Source organism: Enhydra lutris, unplaced genomic scaffold (assembly GCF_002288905.1).
Source record: "Enhydra lutris kenyoni isolate GAN:26980312 unplaced genomic scaffold, ASM228890v2 scaffoldscaffold26, whole genome shotgun sequence".
Taxonomy (NCBI): Eukaryota; Metazoa; Chordata; class Mammalia; order Carnivora; family Mustelidae; genus Enhydra; species Enhydra lutris.
In genome coordinates this window covers 3364791-3384684 of record NW_019154110.1, presented here as the reverse complement: position 1 = coordinate 3384684, position 19894 = coordinate 3364791, and the positions used below count along the sequence as shown (strand labels likewise).

Below are 19894 nucleotides of genomic sequence, written 5' to 3'. Positions count from 1 at the left end.
CCATCTTTCCCTGGGTTAGTGACGTTGCAGTACTCTTTTGTCATGATGCAGGGCACTGGTGGCGAACCACATCTCAGTCAGCCATGTGATCATGAGGGTGAACACTCCATTCACTTACTACTATTCTGTGGCCATTTAACCATTCTGTTACTAACTTTCAGTACAGTATTCAGTAAATTACATTAGATATTCAGCCCTATATTACAGAGTAGGCTTTGTGTTAGATAATTTTGCTCCACTGTAGCTAATGTGAGTGATCTGAACATGTTTAAGGTAGGTTGGGCTAAGATACGATGTTGGGTAGGTTAGGTGTATTAAATGCATTTCAACTTAAAATATTTTCAATTTTTTTAAAGATTTTATGTATTTATATGAGAGAGAGTGTATGCAAGAGACACAGCAAGCACAAAAGGGGAGGGGGACAGAGGGTGAGTGAGAAGCAGGTTCCCCACTGACCCTGGGATCGTGACATTAGCTGAAGTTAGACACTTAACCCACTAAACCACCCAGGTGCCCAAATATTTTCAATTTGTTGGGATTTTAGTGAAGACTTTAACCTTTTTTTTTTTTAAGGTTTTATTTATTTTATTTGACAAAGAGATCTCAAGTAGGTAGAGAGGCAGGCAGAGAGAGGGGGAAGCAGGCTCCCTGCTGAGCAGAGAGCCCGACATGGGGCTCGATCCCAGGACCCCGAGACCATAACCCAAGCCAAAGGCAGAGGCCCAACACACTGAGCCACCCAGGCGCCCCGAAAACTTTAATAGTCATTGTCAGAGTTCCTTTAGTTAGAAAACTGAGAATCAAATGAGCTTCAAAAGGAGGTAATCTTCCTTTTTCAGCTTAGGTTCACCTCTTTTTTTTTTTTTTTAAAGATTTTATTTTTTTTTTTGACAGAGAGATCACAAGCAGGCAGAGAGGCAGGCAGAGAGAGAGAGGAGGAAGCAGGCTCCCTGCTGAGCAGAGAGCCCGACGCGGGGCTCGATCCCCAGACTCTGAGATCACGACCCGAGCCGAAGGCAGCAGCCTAACCCACTGAGCCACCCAGGCGCCCCTTAGGTTCACCTCTTTATCCACTACCTCTTTATCCACTGATGATGCTGTTAGAATTCTGGGAATACAAGTCCTTGAATAGAATTTGTAAAATTACTCCCTCCATTATGTTATCACCCTGTAAGTAATAACTGATTTTTTCAAAGGTCACACAGACAGACATCATCCTTCAAAACATTTATAAACAAGGAGACAAAGTGTATATACTTTACATTGGAAAGGCCCTTCCCAATCTGTTTATTCTGTATTATATGAGTCTAAAAGATACTAGTTGTGTTTTATTTTTCTAAGTTCAGTAGTTTAGGTTGAAACAACCAATTTGAAAGTGACAGCAGGTAAACTATGACTGACTAGAGGAGAGATAGGAAAAAATAATAAAAACAAGTAGAAGTCTAATGTTTGGGGACTTTTCTAGTCAGTCCTTAAAACATTACTAAGTCAGTGATCAAAAAATACTTAATTTATGCTGATTAGAAAGACTGAGACATTAAAAATAGATTGGAAAGAATTCATGAGATATGCTTATTAAAGTATTTAATATTTTAATGTTTAAAATTGATATTCTAATGAGAAATTTATCACATGACAGGAATTTGTATTAAATGAGTAATACATATAATATACAAGTAATACACTTAGCATACCACCTGGCTCAATAAATGTTAGCTCTTGTTGTTTTTGTAATCAGTATCTTTTTGTCTAGTTGTAGTCCGTTTACTGTCACCTAAAATGTCCTTAGTTCTTTGCCTATCCACTTCCTTTAATTGATTAAGTATGTGTTCTATTACTTGTATGGCCTTTGTAAATTAACTTTATCTCCATGGTCATAGGGAACTAGAATCGGGTTTATTTATTTTGTTCTGTTTGTTGCCATGGAAAATAAAGGAAGCACCAGTTCATACTGTACAGCTGAAAGCAGCAAATATCAATAGGCTAGAGAACTATAGTCCTAGGGCTGAGGATTATATTTTTCAATAAAAGATAAATTCATCAGCAGACTTAATTTAAGATAAAATTCATATAACATAAAATTCACCCTTTTAAAGTATACTTTTCAGTGTTAGTATATTTACAAAACCCTATACTTCTAAGAGAAAGCATTTTTTAAGTAGCTTAATTATATATTTTTTTCTTAGCTGTGAATATTTACTTTTGCCCTTGTGGTTACCACTTCCTAAACACCTCTTGCCTTGTCTTAAATTTTTTTGATTAAAGTCTAATGTCATATCTCTTTTAGGAAGGCCGTCTTGATTCTTTGCTCCCACAGCCCTTTTTTTTTTAATTCCTTTATTATATAGCTTATCACATCTATATTATAATTATCTGTTTAGTTACTTGTCTTCCCTCTCAGGCCATTTTCTCTCAGGGATAGAGGCTGTTCTTATTTTCCCTACTATCTAGAGGAACTAGGACAATGCCTTAGTACATATTTATTGAATGATTATAACCCCAGATAGTTCTGACTGCCCCAAGCCTTAAGCATATACTAAGAACTTGATATACTATATATAATGGTGAATGTTTTTTTTTTTTATTTTCTTTTTTTTTTTTTTTTTTTTAATTAAAAAAACGTGCTTTTTGTTGCTGGGAATCATACCATTAAATATGATGGAAGGAACCAGTGCTTTCCCCCCCAGTCAGTACATACACACTCACACACTCACATTCACATGTGCACACAAAATAATTGAAATCCATAGAGACTGAGTGCTTTAGTGGTGAAGTTGGGAATAAAAAGCCATGTTACCTTATTGTTTCCTGTACCATTCTATTTTCTCTTACACCTTACAGACTATGCTCTTGATTTACCAGAAAATTCATTTGTTTCCTTAGGTTTTGGTAAAAGACCTTGAAAATGTTAATTTAATTATAATATTTTTTTCCTAATACTTTTCTGTTTTTTCGTATAAGTAAGAAACTAGTTGCCAACAGAATACTGGAAAAGAAGTTTTAAATTGTATTAAACAGTGACAACATTTTTATGTTTTATAGACCTCCGTGAGTGAAAGCCTTCAGAGGGAAGCTGCTAAGAAACAAGCAATGAAACAGGTAAGGTGGCTGAGTGAATTAAATGTGTTTGGTGAGATAAGTATTTCAGTATGAGTTTTGGCATCTATGTCCTAAGACTGAGCAGAGTAGTTGTGTATAAAGAAATAATTTTATCTTGACCCTTCTTTTCTGAAAATGTTTAAGATGTTTCTTGATTTACATATATTTCAGTTTTTTGTGATAAATTTTCAAGGAAAAAGCACAATGAAGAATTAACTCTTCATTGCTGTGTTGTAGATTAAACCCATTTCTCTTTTCAGATGACTCAGTAGTCTTAACAGTGGATTATATGGTTTAATAATTCTTACTAGAGAGCCTACTTGCTTAAAAAAAGTCTCTTCACACCAAAGTGGTTTCATAATTTTATATTTGAAATTCATCTACTAAGAATGGGGAATATCTGATAATTTTCAATAGATTTGCCTCATACTTTATATTTGTATAGTGCTCTAGTCATATTTGCAAGCACTTTTTTGTACACACATTACATTTTTAAAATTCTCACAAACCTGCCCATGGTCCTGATTAAGAAATCTGAAACTTCAAAGGATAAATTACCCCTCATGATCACACAACTAATTACAGAACTAGGCCTGAAGGTCTGCTGATTTTTCTACTACGCCTATTGTATCTTAGATTTAGCTGCTGTAGAACATAATGAAACTAAACAATGTCATGGTACCTTTCTTTTTAATTTTAATTTTTCCCCCCTCCACGTTTTCTTTAACTTTTGACATCTGTTTCTCCCTTCTCTACCTTGAATCCTGCATAAGGATAAATTTGTTAAACACTTTCTAATGTGCCAGATTTTATGGCAACTACTTTTTTTTAATGAAGCTGATACAATTTATATAAAGCTGATAACAATAGCACATCATACAGTACATTATTTAGAGCCATATACATATATGGGGGAAAAGGGGGGAGAAAATAAGCATTCAATTTTGAATATTATTTAATTCTGTAATAGGCACAGGGATTCATGGAGGAACACATAGATAACTTTGAAGATACTTGTAATATTCTAGTTCTTAAGCTGGGTGACACATTCTTAAGTGTGCATTTTATTGTGTGGGTGTGTGTATATGCTATTTTTTTCTATTTGAAATGCTACATAACAAAAATTTTTATTTTAATTTTTAAATTTTTTGAATTTAATTTCATTTAATTAACATATAATGTATTATTGGTTTCTGAGGTGGAGGTCAGATTAAGATTCCTTAATCTTTTTTTTTTTTTTTTTTAAGATTATTTATTTATTTATTTGACAGACATCACAAGTAGGCAGAGAGGCAGGCAGAGAAAGAGAGAGGAAGAAGCAGGCTCCTGGCTGAGCAGAGAGCCTGACGTGGGGCTCGATCCCAGGACCCTGGGATCATGACCTGAGCTGAAGGCAGAGGCTTTAACCCACTGAGCCACCCAGGCGCCCCAAGATTCCTTAATCTTATAGAATACCCAGATGGCAACTACTTTTTAAGAATTAATTTCTTAAAATAATTATGTAAGATAGATACAGTCTTCATTTTGTAGTTGAGGACATGAAGGCAAAGGATTTATGTGACTTTTATGAGGTCTCGTAGTTCAACCCAAGCAGTACAGTTGCAAAGTGCACGCTTTTAGCCATTATGTTTACTACCACCCTGGAGAATGGGCACAGAATTACGTAGTTTAGTAATGTTAAGATAATATCTTTGTTTCATACTGGAATATAACATGTAACTCAACAGTCTCAAATGATTTAATGCACACATTTCTAAAATTGATTTATTTTTTATTTTTTATTTTATTTTTATTTTTTGTAATTTTTTAAATAAACATATAATGTATTATTAGCCCCAGGTATACAGGTCTGTGAATCACCAGGTTTACACACTTCACAGCACTCACCATAGCACATACCCTCCCCAATGTCCATAACCCCACCACCCTCTCTCTACCCCCTCCCCCCGGCCACCCTCAGTTTGTTTTGTGACATTAAGAGTCTCTTATGGTTTGTCTCCCTCCAGATCCCATCTTGTTTTATTTATTCTTTTCCTACCTCCCAACCCCCCATGTTGCCTCTCAACTTCCTCATATCAGGGAGATCATATGATAATTGTCTTTTTCTCTGATTGACTTATTTCACTAAGCATAATACCCTCTAGTTCCATCCACGTCATCGCAAATGGCAAGATTTCATTTCTTTTGATGGCTGCATAGTATTCCGTTGTATATATATACCACATCTCTTTATTCATTCATCTGTTGATGGACATCTAGGTTCTTTCCATAGTTTGAACTAAGAGTCTCTTATGGTTTGTCTTCCTCCGTGATTTCGTCTTGTGTTATTTTTCCCTCCCTTCCCCCATGCTTCTCTGTTTAGTTTCTTAAATTTCACATTTTTTAAAAAAGATTTTATCCATTTATTTGACAGAGATCACAAATAGGCAGGGAGTCAGGCAGAGAGAGAGAGAGGGAAGCAGGCTCCCCGCCAAGCAGGGAGCCCGATGTGGGGCTCGATCCCAGGACCCCAAGATCATGACCCAAGCCGAAGGCAGAGGCTCAACCCACTGAGCCACCCAGGCACCCCTCCACGTATTTTTTTTTTTAAGATTTTATCAGTTGAGAGAGCAGAGTGAGAGAGAGAGAGAGCACACGTAGCCGGAGGGGCAGAGGGAGAGGAAGAAGATGACTCCCAGTTGAGCAGAGATCCCAACTCAGGGCTCCATTCCAGTACCCTGGGATTCATGACCTGAGCTGAAGGCAGGTGCTGAACTGACTGAACCACCCAGGTGTCCCTTCAATTCCACATATGAGAGAAGTCATATAATTCTTTCTCTGACTTATTTCACTTAACATAATTCCCTCTAGTTCCATCCATGTCGTTGTAAATGGCAAGATTTCAGTGGCTATCTGGACTCTTTCCATAGTTTGGCTATTGTGGACATTGCTGCTATAAACTTTGGGGTGCACGTGCCCCTTCAGATCATTACATTTGTATCTTTGGAGTAAATACCCAGTAGTGCAGTTGCTAGGTCGTAGGGTAGCTCTATTTTCAATTTTTTGAGGAACCTCCATGCTGTTTTCCAGAGTGGCTGCAGCAGCTTGCATTCCCACCAGCAGTGTAGGAGGGTTCCCCTTTCTCCGCATCGCCAACATCTGTCATTTCCTGACTTGTTAATTTTAGCCATTCTGACTAGTGTGAGGTGGTATCTCATTGTGGTCTTGATTTGTATTTCCCTGATGCTGAGTGATGTTGAGCATTTTTTTAATGTGTTGGCCACTTGTATGTCTTCTTTGGAGAAAATGTCTTTTCATGTCTTCTGCCCATTTCTTGACTGGATTATTTATTCTTTGGGTGTTGAGTTTGGTAAGTTCTTTATAGATTTTGGATACTAGCCCTTTATCTTACATGTCATTTGCAAATACCTTCTCCCATTTTGTAGGTTGCCTTTTGGTTTTGTTGACTGTTTCCTTTGCTGTGCAGAAGCTTTTTATCCTGCTGGAGTCCCAGTAGTTCATTTTTGCCCTTGCTTCCCTTGCCTTTGGCAGCATGTCTAGCAAGAAGTTGCTGTAGTTGAAGTCAGAGAGGTTGCTGCCTGTGTTCTCCTCAAGGATTTTGATGGATTCCTGTCTCACATTGAGGTCTTTCATTCATTTTGAGTCTGTTTTTATGTGTGGTATAAGAAAATGGTCCAGTTTCATTCTTCTGCATGTGGCTGTCCAATTTTCCCAACACCATTTGTTGAAGAGACTGTCTGTTTTCCATTGGACATTCTTTCCTGCTTTGTCGAAGATTAGTTGGCCATAGAGTTGAGGATCTATTTCTGGGTTCTCTATTGTGTTCCATTCTATGTGTCTGTTTTTGTGCCAGTACCATACTGTCTTGATGATTACAGCCTTGTAGTAGTCTGAAGTCCAGAGTTGTGATACCACCAGCTTTGGTTTTCTTTTTCATCATTCCTTTGACTATTATACAAGGTCTTTTCTGGTTGCATATAAATTTTAGCATTGTGGGGCGCCTGGGTGGCTCAGTGGGTTAAGCCGCTGCCTTCGGCTCAGGTCATGATCTCAGGGTCCTGGGATCGAGTCCCGCATCGGGCTCTCTGCTCAGCAGGGAGCCTGCTTCCCTCTCTCTCTCTCTGCCTGCCTCTCTGTCTACTTGTGATCTCTGTCTGTCAAATAAATAAATAAAATCTTTAAAAAAAAAAAAAAAAATTTTAGCATTGTGTGTTCCAGCTCTGTGAAAAATGCTGGTTGTTATTTTGATAGAGATTGCATTGAATGTATAGTTGCTCTAGGTAGCATTGACTTTTAAACAATATTTGTTCTTCCAGTCCATCAGCATGGAATGTTTTTCCATTTCTTTATGTCTTCCTCAGTAGCTTTCATGAGGGCTCTGTAGTTTTCAGATTCTTTGCCTCTTTTGCTAGGTTTATTCCTAGGTATCTTACAGTTTTTGGTGCAGTTGTAAATGAAGTCGATTCCTTTTCTCTTTTTCTCTTACTTTAAGTGTATAAAAATGCAGCTATTTCTTTGCATTCATTTTATACCTTGCCACTTTGCCAAATTCCTATATGAGTTCTAACAATTTTGGTGTGGAGTCTTTCGGGTTTTCCACAGAGCGTATCACATCATCTGCGAAGAGTGAGAGTGTAACTTCTTTGCTGATTCAGATTCCTTTTAAGGAATGGGTTATTTTAATAGCCAGACAACAATTTTTTTCCTTCTGTTCTTTTATCTGTTCTTCAAGTGCACAGAACCGATGATGGTTATTATCCGACTCCCTGTTTCACTGGAAAACCTATTAAATGTCATCCTTAGCTATAATATTTGCATTAGGTCATTGGTAAATAAATATTGTGAAGCCAAGTTCAGAATTCCACTGCTCTTGGTTTGAGGTGTTTGTTGCTTGTTTTTAAAAATCATATATGGATGAACTATATAAAGCAGATAATACAACTTAGAAGGTGGATACAATTATTTTCCTAATTTTTTTAGATGAAAACTGAGGCAAGAAAAGATTTTACACAAACTTACTCAGAGTAGCCTATAAGTTATAGAGCCAGGGTTCAAATCTAGGCAGCCTGGCTCCAGGCTGATGTTTATATTTTTAGTCTAAAATGTAATTGAATTTTGTAATATATATCTGATTCATGATCCTCTCTCAGAAAAGTTAACCAAGAATTTTTATGGTATGTTTCAGCCGGCTCATATTTTTTTAGACATGTTTGTTTGTTTGTTTGTTTTAGACCAAACTAGAAATCCAGAAGGCCCTTGCAGAAGATTCTACTGTATATGAATATGACAGTATTTATGATGAAATGCAGAAGAAAAAGGAAGAAAATAATCCCAAATTGCTTTTGGGAAAAGACCGGAAGGTTTGTAGCTGAAAATACAAATTTCTTTGACCTCAAAGATTTATTTAATTGTTTTAGAGACAGTAAGAGCATGAATGTACAAGTGGGGGGAGGGTAGAGGGAGAGAATCTCAAGCAGACTCCCCAGTGACTGTGGAGCCTGACGTGGGACTTGATCTCACTAAACCCTGAGATCATGACCCAAGCCAAAATCAAGAGTCGGACACTTAACTGACTGAGCCACCCAGGTACCCCTTGACCTGCATTTTATATCTAATCTTCCTTAGCATGAGGAATGATCTAAGGAAAACCTTTTTTTTTTTTTTTTTTTTTTTTTTTTAAGATTTATTTATTTAACAGACAGAGATCACAAGTAGCAGAGAGGCAGGCAGAGAGAGAGGAGGAAGCAGGCTCTCCGTGGAGCAGAGAGCCCGATGCGGGGCTCGATCCCAGGACCCTGGGATCACGACCTGAGCCGAAGGCAGAGGCTTAACCCACTGATCCACCCAGGCGCCCCTAAGGAAAACCTTTTATAAGGGTATTTGAAGTGTGAAGAGCCCCTAGTTCCTGGTAACATAGATTTGATTTAGAACTCAAGAAGCCCTACATTTGGTATCCTAATAAGAACGAGTAAATTATCTAACAATAAAAACAGTTAAGTTTTGATTTTTTGTTTTATCACCTTCACAAATAAACTTTTTTTAAACAGAGTTTTATGTTTTGTCTTGTTTTTAAATATTTTATTTATTTATTTGACAGAGAGAGACACAGTGAGAGAGGGAACACAAGCAGGGTGAGTGGGAGAGGGAGAAGCAGGCTTCCCTTTGAGCAGGCAGCATGATGGCGGGGCTCCATCCCAGGACCCTGGGATCGTGATCTGAGCTGAAGGCAGACGCTTAACACCTGAGCCACGCAGGCGCCCCACAAATAAATTTTTGAAAATTTTCCTTAGAAAGTCTTTGTTTAGTAACTCCTCTTCCTGTTCATATTTTGTGTTTTATCATCTTCTCATTTCTTTATTGCTTTCAGGCTGACAGCTGAATCATCTGCACATAGCATATTTTTAGTTTCAAAAAAATGATTGAGAGCGGGGTCTTAATATAAGTCCAAATTTTCTAACATTCTATTTCTTTCACAAGCACAGACTGATTGTTAAAGATCTTTACATTTTATAGTAGTACGAGTAGGGTGGTGGTGTAAAATTGCAGCTTTTTTTAAAAATAGGCTCCATGTAGAGCCCATTGGTGGGCTTGAACTCACAATCACGAGATCAAGACCTGAGCTGACTGAGCCACTCAGGCACCCCCATCTATTCTTTTAAATAACCATATTTCAACTAATGTGAAAAACTAGTAAGAACCTTTCTGATTTACTTTCTGTAAGTATTGAGACAATACCTGTAAAAAGGGTGAAACATAGTGGAAAAATTAGTTTGAGATTTTTAAAAAAGTAAAATAGCATTTTTAATAATTTGTCTTTACATTTAAATTTTTATTGAAAAGAATTTTAGTTTCAGTCTTGCTAATAAATTTATATTTTTTGAGAGGATGACAGTCCCACTTATTTGGACTAGCCATTGTTATCTTAATAAATTCATGATAAAAACAGAATATTCTTAATTTTTATCTTTGATTCTTCCCTGAATTATCTTATTTTTTCCTCTAGCCCAAATATATTCACAACTTACTAAAAGCAGTTGAGATCAGAAAAAAGGAACAGGAAAAGAGAATGGAAAAGAAAATACAGAGAGAACGAGAAATGGAAAAGGGAGAGTTTGATGATAAGGAGGCATTTGTGACATCTGCCTATAAGAAAAAACTTCAAGAGAGAGCTGAAGAGGAAGAAAGAGAAAAAAGGGCTGCTGCACTCGAAGGTGAACTGGAAGAGGGAGGAGGGGAGAAGGAAACAGAAGCAGCAAAATTCTGTCCTGTGGTTTCGCCATTTGCTCTGTCCCTGAACTTCTAGGTTCTAGATGTTGTGGTCCTCATTTATATGAATTCAAGGTGTAGATACGATAGTCTGTGATACTATAAAATGGAGAAAAGATGATTAAAAACTTAGCTGTACTTTTAGTAACTGTTACTTCTACTGGAATTCATATCTCTCATTTTGTTGCTTAAAACTATAGCCATTACAAGTCATTGCCTTAGAAAATAATTCCAAATGTAAAAACCTTTATTACAAGTCATAATACCACAATATTTCTCAGAAGCACTATAAACCAAGATTTAAATCCTAGTTATATATTTTCTGGGTTTAGAAAACTTGAAGTAACATCACTCGGGGAACTGGGTAGGCATTTAGAAAAATAGTAACGTTAATTCAAGAAAGAACAAAGATGTGCAGGAGCCAGAGAATGTCTTAATGCTTTACTTCAGTATTTTGTGCTCATGGTCATTTCTCAAGACCTAAGTGCATTGTATACTTATAAATAGCTTAATTAGCAGATGCTCATCAATTTTAAATAGAAGAAAATAAAATCTATAATATTCTAAGCATGTATTATGTGTTTATATAGAATATCAGTTGGCAGATTTTCTGTGAAGGACTAGATAAGTAAATATTTTAGGCTTTGTGTACCATATGATCTCTGCTGGAGCTACTCAGTTCTGCCTTTCTAATGCAAAAGCAACCTTGAACAATAAGTGAACAAGTCTACATTCCAATAAAAATTTATTTATAAAAACAGTAAGCCACATTTGGCCTGCAGGCTATAGTTTGCTAACTAGATCTAGGGAGTAGTTTATACACTATGTGTGTTACATTCTCTGTATCTGAAAAACTGAACTGTGTTATGCCTTGTTGAATATATTTCTCTCACTTTGCTTGCCTCCTCTTAGCACGTTTGGATGTAACCAAGCAGAAAGATCTCAGTGGATTTTATAGACACCTGTTAAATCAAGCAGTTGGTGAAGAGGAAGTACCTACATGCAGCTTTCGTGAAGCCAGGTAAGACGCGACGTATGGAATAGTAGAAGAAAGATTCCATTCATGATCTGTGATGGGATCACTTTAACCCTCTGAAAGATAAAGGAATGCAGTATTGCATATTGTGTTGTCAGCCAAACCTGACCTAATGAAATTGTTAGGGATTTACACTTTCTTAATTAAAAACCCACAGATTACTTATTTCTGTTCTGCAGTAATCCTACATGTATATTCAAATAGTATATAAGGGAAGTGGTTTATTTTCGTAAATAGAACTTGGCCTCTATAAAACAGAAGATTCACTTATCAAGGGCTAGAAATGTACTACCTAATATGTAGCTACATTATAAATACTCAGTTGCAACATTTGGATAGTGGCAACCATATTAGATGGAGCAGATATGAACATTACCATTCTGTAGATACGCCCATTAGCATTGGCATAGAAAATAAGGATTGGAGGGGTTTTTTGATAAAATCATAAGGTATCGTAGGAATGGTGAAATGACTATCATAAGTATAAAGCTGAAGTTAAAAGGGAGAATTTGTCCTAAGCTTGTACCTGAGTAAATGGTTTTTTGGAACAGAAACATTGAGATTAGAGGATCTAAGTCTGTGTTGCTAGGAAAAGGAAAGAGAAGAATTAGGGCTGAAGAGCCAGAATTAGATTTATACTCCACCTTCCCTCCCCCTGCCAAATTCTGGGTTTGATTACAAAACTGATGAAAATTAGGAGTCTAAGGAAGTGTATTTGAAGAGAGATTTTTGAGTAGAAAATTAGAATTTCTATTAGAGTTTCTTCTGGAATAGTTGTGAGGCCAGCCATGAAATTCCATAATGTCATTTTATAGTTGTACTTTTCTCAGAGTCTAATAATGGGATTCCTAGCTATTAAATAATCCTTTAGTCAAGACAGTTCTGCCAGCAATTCCCAGAGAACCACAGTTCTGTTAGTACTATTACTATGTAATCAGTAAGAATAAATGTGTGGCTAGTGTAAATAAATTAGCCACATTTACCAGTTGGGAAAATGTAGGTGATGTAAATAATTTTTGGTGGTTTTTATTATAATCAGATGAATTCACGTATTCCTGTTTTGTTGTGATAGGTGCCAGGGGTTATATTAGGATGCTCATGCCTTTTTAATCATAAGAAATTATGTAGTGATATTTAGAATTAGATTTTGCTATCATTTTGCTGTGAAATATCTTCAGCTATTTCAAGGACTATTCTTGAATTTTTTGAAAAGCGAGGAATAAGAATCTGTCAAAGCTGCAACTTGAACTTCATGTTGTGAAAATAGCACTTAGATCCGGAATATATCTTACTATTCCCAATTATTCTTTATCATGCTGAACAGAAATGAAGACCTTACACAGACTTATGCTTGAAGGTTCTAGTGGTCCAATACAGAAAGGCTGATTTGCTCTATTTACTTCTAACTTTTTCTGAAAATACTCTGAATGGTTGGAAAATATTAGTTTGTAGATGTTTACAGGGTAAATAGCACCTTTTTGCATTTAGTAGTTATATTGGTTTAAGTATTGAGAAAAATTACGTGACCACTTCATGTGCTTACTCTAGTGATAATGTGGCATTTTGTGTTATATTATCTGTTTTAAGATCTGGGATAAAGGAAGAGAAATCAAGAGGCTATTCGGATGAAGTAAGTTCAGAGAACAGAATACCACATGAGAAAAGCAGTGTCCAAACTGTTGTGCAAGCAGAGGAAAACCCAGATGCAGACAGTGACTTTGATGCTAATAGGGAGAATGATGAAATGGAAGAAAATAATAAAGTGAACTGCAGAAGGAAAAAGGTCACAGAGACCTCCGAGAGTGACTCCAAGCATCAGAGAAATCAAGTGCACTCACGGTCTTCTAGTGAAGAAAGAGAGCATGGTACCAAATGCCACACAAAAAGGTCCAAGTCAAGAGTTCATGAGAAAAGGGAAGATCAGCACCAAGAGAGACAATCCAGGGATCATGAAAACTATTACACTGACCATGATTACCGAAAAGAAAAGAAGGATTCTCACAGGCACAGAGAGGCCAGTCATAGAGATTCTCACTGGAAGAGGCATGAATATGAAGATAAACTGAGGGGAAGAGACCAAAGAGAAAGAAGTGACAGAGATTGGAAAAGGGAGAAAGACAGGGAGAAATACTCCCCAAGAGAACAAGACAGAGATAGACAACGAAATGATCACAACCGACACAGTGAGAGAGGAGGAGAGAAGGAAGAGAAAAGCAAAGAAAAGGAAGAACATATGAAAACAAGGAAAGAAAGATATGAAAACAGCGATAAGTACAGAGATAGAGAGCAACGGGAAGTGAGTGTTCAATCTTCAGAAAGAAGCCGAGACAAAAAAGAAAGCAGCCCAAATTCTAGGGCAAAGGATAGGTTTCTTGACCGGGAAGGATCCAGTAAAATGAGAAATACGGAAAAGGACAAAGAAAGAAACCCAGAGAAACCCTCCAGTTCTGAAACATCCCTAGGAGCAAAACACAGACTCACAGAGGGAAGCCAAGAGATGGGCAAAGAACAAGAGAGACCACCTGAGGTGGGGAACAAGTTTGCAAAGCGAAGCAATGCAGAAACTGTAATGTCGGCTAGAGACAGGTACCTGGCCAGGCAAATGGCACGGGTTAATGCAAAGACATATATTGAGAAAGAAGATGACTGATAACTGCCCAAATAGAAAGAACTGTGGAAGCACAAAAATCGTAACTCCTGGACCATACTTTGTGAAGGCATAAAGGAGTGTGTTAACAGTGGTTGGGATGGCATTTTTAAATATATTTTCAAAATTCATTTTTGGTTTAAGTAAAAAAATAAGTCCTTTTATCTTGAATGTTTGAATGAATTGATACATATTTAATTATCAGTACCACATTCTTGTTTGTATTCAAGCAACTTAAAGAATGTTAAATCCCTATAGTTACTTAATGAGGACAGTAGGCTCTACTATAGCCATTAAAAAATAATTTCAACAACCCCCTAATAATGTTGGTTTTGTTGCAGGAGGTATTTTATAAATACTGTATTCTGGATAAAAATATGTGGATTTGAACAATAAAGTAGAAACTGTTGTTATACTTTACATTCTGAAATTTGTGTTAATGGATAAAATATGGATCAGATATCCTAAGTAACTATCTCACAGCGCATTTGGCTTAAATGCAAATAAAAATAGTGATGTGTTTGTACATTTAATTCATGCACATAGTTTATTTTTAAAGTATGTCGCTCATTTATGCCGCAATTCCTCTTTTTTAAAAATTTTTAAAAATCACTTTAATTGGGGCGCCTGGGTGGCTCAGTTGTTAAGTGTCTGCGTTCGGCTCAGGTCACGGTCCCGGGATCCTGGCATTGAGCCCTGCATCCGGCTGTCTGCTCAGCGGGAAGCCTGCTTCTCCCTCTTCTACTCTCCCTGTTTGTGATCCCTCTCTCGCTGTCTCTCTGTCAAGGTAATATATCTTTAAAAAAAAAAAAATCACTTTAATTCCGAAACCCTGTCAAGTTAATTGGTTATGTTATTTCAGTCAGTTTTAGGTAAGGGTGAAAAGATGGAGGAGATTCAGGTAGCTGATTTAAGAGCCTGTCTTATTTTATATACTTAATAAACTTAACATTTGGGGGCACCTGCGTGGGTCAGTGGTTAAGTGTCTGACTTGATTTCAGCTCAGGTTATGATCTCAGGGTTGTGAGATCAAACCCCACGTCAGGCTCCTGTGCTGGATGTGGAGCCTGCTTAAGATTCGCCTTCTCTGCCCTTCCCCCTGCTCTCTCTCTTTTAAAAAAAAAAGGACTTTTAGAAAAGACATGATATTAAGGATCAAATTCAGCATTCATAAATCATTTTATTATACCTTTAAACCCAAGAAGGGAAACTAACAAAAAATCTAATGCCCATATCTCTTAACTGACACATTAAACATCAGTTGCATCCTAATAATTTAAAAAGACCAGTGATGGGGCACCTGGGTGGTTTTCAATTAAGTGTCTGCCTTCAGCTTAGGGTCCTGGGATTGAGCTCCAAGTCAGGCTCTGTGCTCAGCCGGGAATCTTTTGCTTTCTCTGCCTCTGTGTGTGTGCTCACTCTCTTTCTCTCTCAAATAAATAAAATCTTTAAATAAAAATAAAATAGATCAGTAACAAACAGTTAAAAAAGCACTGAATACGTGTACACAAGGGGAGTCCTATCATAACTATGAAAAAGTTAAGGTGAAATGATGGAAGACCATGAGTGACAGGCTAAAAATCTTCAACCTCTGTAGGGAATATGGTCCCTTTGTTGCAGTTGCTATAAGTAGAGCCATAGATTAGATTAGTTTAACCATAGTATGTAAGATAACAGTCAAGGAGGGAGAGATGAGTCAGATCTGATAAGAAACTTGATTTCTTTCCCCCAGTGGTTTAGAGACTTTTCACAAAGCAGCTTGGATGCTTTGGATAGAAAAAGCTATATATTACTTTTATCAACAAAATTTGACATAATTCAGGGACAAACTACAAATTAAATACAGATGTTGTTTTGATCTCCAGATACATGGATGTTTTTGCCTCTCTGGCATTCATTTTACCCTTTTCTTGACTTGGGTGGTAATTACTTGGCTGTTCTTTTCATTGTAAATATGTTTTATAGATTCTCTATGTGTAATATATCCCACAACATTTTTATAATCTTAAAATTTCTAATACATGTATCAGAGTAACAACATTGGCCATCCTGGTTAATCTTAGTCATTTCTACAGGAAGAATCTACAGAGATGTTGATTAATAGAATGGCTTACGCATAGGGCAGCGGTTGAGAAGTATGATTTGGGCTAGTATGAGTAAGAAATTCATTAGATTTGTTGGTGATGTGTGGTTTTTTTTGGGGGAGGGGGATTTAGATTTCATTTATTTGGGCGCCTAAGCATCTGCCTTTAGCTCAGATCATGATCTCGGGATCCTGGGATCGAATCCTGCATCAGGCTCCCCTCAGTAGGTAGTCTGCTTCTCCCTCTCCCTTCTGCCCCTCCCCCTTCTTTTGCCCTCTCTCTCAGACAAATAAAATCCTAAAAACTAAAAGGATTTTATTTATTTACTTGGAGGGAGAAAAAGACTCCCCACCGAGCAACACTCCCTTCCCTTGTTGATTCTCACTGCAGTCATATCAAATACATAGTGCTGTTTCATGATAATCATGACTTCTACAGACTTGACTTTGCCTAGAATGCCACGTATGTTTCTACCTAACTTCTTATTTTTAAAACTGAACTAAAGTGATATTGCCTCCATAAAGCCTCTCTTAATAACCGTTTCAGTAGCACCCCTGTTTCCTTTGATTTCTATGTGTTATAATATGACAGTATGTTGTTGGAGGGCAAAGATCCAATCTCAACTTTATATGCCTACTGCCTACTATAATGCAAAGTTTGTTTCTTTTATCTTAATATCCCTTAAGCATTTCTTAAAATCAGAATTTTTAGACTGGAATGACCTTAGAGATCATCTAATGTAACCCCTCCAATTTAAAATGTTTTTAATGCACTATGAATGACATCATGTTTAAGAGCTGAGACTTAGAGCTCTAGGGTCTACTAAACTAGCTGCATAACCTTGGACAAATTCAGTTCTCTAAGCTTCAGTCTCATTTGTAAAATGGGGCTAATAAAAGTGTCTTTGGGGGCACCTGGCTGGCTCAGTCAGTGGAGCATGCAGCTCTTAATCTCAGGGTGGTAAATTTGAGCCCCACGTGGGGTCTGGAGATTACTTAAATCTTAGAAAATAAAAAATAGAAGAGTGTCCTTCATAAGATTGATGTGAGAATTGCTTAAAACAAGGCATGCAATGTTGTGCCTAACATTAGTAAGCACCCAGTAAATACCAGTATTTGTCATCAGTTACATTACTACTACCGTGAGGAGATGAGACCAGTGAAGTTGAGTGACTTATGTAAGGTTACTTAGTTTGGTAGTTGCTGAGAAAGGACTTGAGCGCTTGTCTTCTCAATCCCATCTGGTTGTTCTTTGCATTGGGGCAGGGAACTTTTTTGCTTTTGGAAAAATATATGGCATCACTCATACTTCAGATGGAGGGAAACTAGGCCAGATGAATGACATGAAATACAATATATTTTCATGCATTTAGCAGATTGAGGGGTATGTGCCAGATGTGTCAGATTCTTGTTCATTGTGTTAAGAAGACAAAGCCTAAAAGAAGAAACAAGGAATAGTTATCAGGAAAGATGGTGGGTTGGGAAAAAGAGTTTAAAAATACACTTAAGTTTCTCCCCTGAAAGATGCTTTCTTTGTCCAAGCTCTGCCCATCCGATTATACTACTAATCCCCTTCCTCACTTTGCCCCTTAAGAAAATATGATGGCTTTTTAAGGCTATAATTATAATTATGAATGTAACCTGATCCTCTCCCCTTCTGATCATCCCTTCCCTAGCAATTCAGTCCATTAAGTGGTGCTTTGTGGGGTAAAAGCTGTCATGGCCCAGAGCTGGGTGTCACTAAAAACACCCAGTTTTTTAACTGAGTGTTTAAAAAACACCTAATTTTTAGTGAAGAAAAGAATTACATAGGAGCAGCCTACACTCTATCAGCCCTATCTATGAGGGCGGGTGGGGGGGTAATCATGCAAAGAGGAGGCCTATGCAAGACGTTGAGCCCAGGTGTGGTGGAGAAGGCCTCCATAGAGTGGTGGTGTGACTGCACAACACAGGTGGTCAGCCTGAGCGAGGTGAGAAGGGCATTCGCTCAGGAAACAATCCCAGCATGAGGTGTCAGACCCAAGTGGGATAAGGAAACCAGCAGCTGTAAAATATTGCTCACGTTTCAGGGACACTGATCAAATAGGTAAATGTATTCAGGATAATGGAAGTCAAGTTTCTCATTGTCCTAGGAGGGGTTATACGTATATAGACAGAAAACTAGAGAGAACTTTGCAGTGTTGCGTTAGAATTGGAGATACTAGTATGAACTCAGTTTTCACGGTAGAGATGGAGAAATAATTATGGATGCAAGTGTGTGTGTGTGGGTGTGCACGTGCACATGCAGACGTGCGCACACACACACACATACTTTTGTTCTGTCCAATGAGAGGACTTGGGATCAGTGACAGCCCAATAGCAATGATCATACCTACCCCTTAAATTTTGGTTTCTAAATACATTATTCACTAAAAGGAACCAGGGCTTCCTAGAGGGAAGGCTGTGTCAGGGAAAGTACAAAATGATCCTGGAACATTTTACTTCAGAAAGTAAGGACGTGTTCTAACTGATGGGGGCATGTCAAAGGGACAGCTTGCAAAGACTCTCACTGACTAAATATGGGATGATTTGAGCATCAAAATTAATGATTATAGTCCACTGAACGAAATAGGAATCCATAAAAAATAAATGAATAAAAGAGGAGGAAGGGGATATTTGCACAATCTCAGAGAAACATTCCCTACAAAACACTAATAAAAAAGAAAAGAAATTTGACAGCAGAAAGCCTGGCAGACACCACCTTATTTGGGTGATTGAAGTTAACATCAATATGGGACAAAATCAGATTGTGCTCTACCAGATAGAGGAACACAGCAATATTCCCACAATAATCGCCAAAAATATGTAGCCTGAATCTAATCATGAGGAATTCATCATCAAACAAATCAAACTGAGGGACATTCTGCCAAATATCTGACTTGTAATCTTCAAAAGTATCAAGGTCGTGAAAGTCAAGGGAAGACTAGGAACCTGTTCTGGCCTGAGGGAGACAAAAGCAACATGAAACTAAATGAAACGTGTGATTCTGGACTGGATCCTTTTGCTGAAAGGACGTCATTGGGGTCTGAGATTAAATGGCAGTGAGGTATCAATGTCACTTTCCTGATTTTGATGGTTGTACTATGATTATGAAGGAGAATGTCCTTATTTGTTGAAAATATATCCATCATGATTTTCATTTTTGAATTTAGGATCTGTGTATTTAGGCTTTGATGGGTAATGATTTTAAAGACAGCGTGCAAGTTAATAACTTTTGGCGTGAATCAGAAAACCAAGGCGTACGTAAGTCCTGTCCTGGAACTTTTCAGCTGTGAACTTGGGCAAATTAGTTGACTTTGAGACTCAGGCTCCTCATTGGCAACACCACCCAGCGCTCTGATGATCATGTGAGATGATACATGTGAAAACACATTATAAACTAAAGTTGTGCTCAAATTGCAAAGAATTGTAGTAATCTAGCTTTACTGAAATTTAATATTTCTAATTCTAGGTAGTTTTGATACTAAGTATTTGCAAATGACATGCAGTGTTGGGGAATGGTGTAAATGTTTTGATAATATACAGTTAAGATTGAGATTTTTATCTTAACCTTAAGAGTTTGGAAGTTTTGTTTTTGTTGTGAGACAGAACAAATCTATGTATCATGATGTTAAGAGTTATTACAGTTGACAGTTCACAACATAAGGCATTTGCTGAGATCGCTCATCTAACCTGGACCATTTATGACTAAACTGCATAAATGAATACAGAGGTATGCTATGTG

The 19894-nt window shown here is 37.3% G+C and overlaps 1 protein-coding gene across 3 annotated transcripts in view; it reads left to right on the top strand.

Moving 5' to 3' along the window:
- LOC111151797 (nuclear speckle splicing regulatory protein 1) overlaps window positions 1–14581 on the top strand; it is an 89472-nt gene extending 74891 nt beyond the window's left edge. For 2 of the 3 annotated variants that reach the window (XM_022510001.1, XM_022509999.1), the window contains exons 5-7: window positions 10103–10310; window positions 11278–11386; window positions 12989–14581. In XM_022510001.1, the coding sequence (XP_022365709.1) occupies window positions 10103–10310; window positions 11278–11386; window positions 12989–14051 (1380 nt within the window). In that variant the 3' untranslated portion in view covers window positions 14052–14581. Of the gene's footprint in view, window positions 1–3020; window positions 3100–8330; window positions 8460–10102; window positions 10311–11277; window positions 11387–12988 lie in introns of those variants that run through there. The other variant, XM_022510000.1, reaches the window with a different exon arrangement.
- Window positions 14582–19894: the final 5313 nt, after the last annotated feature.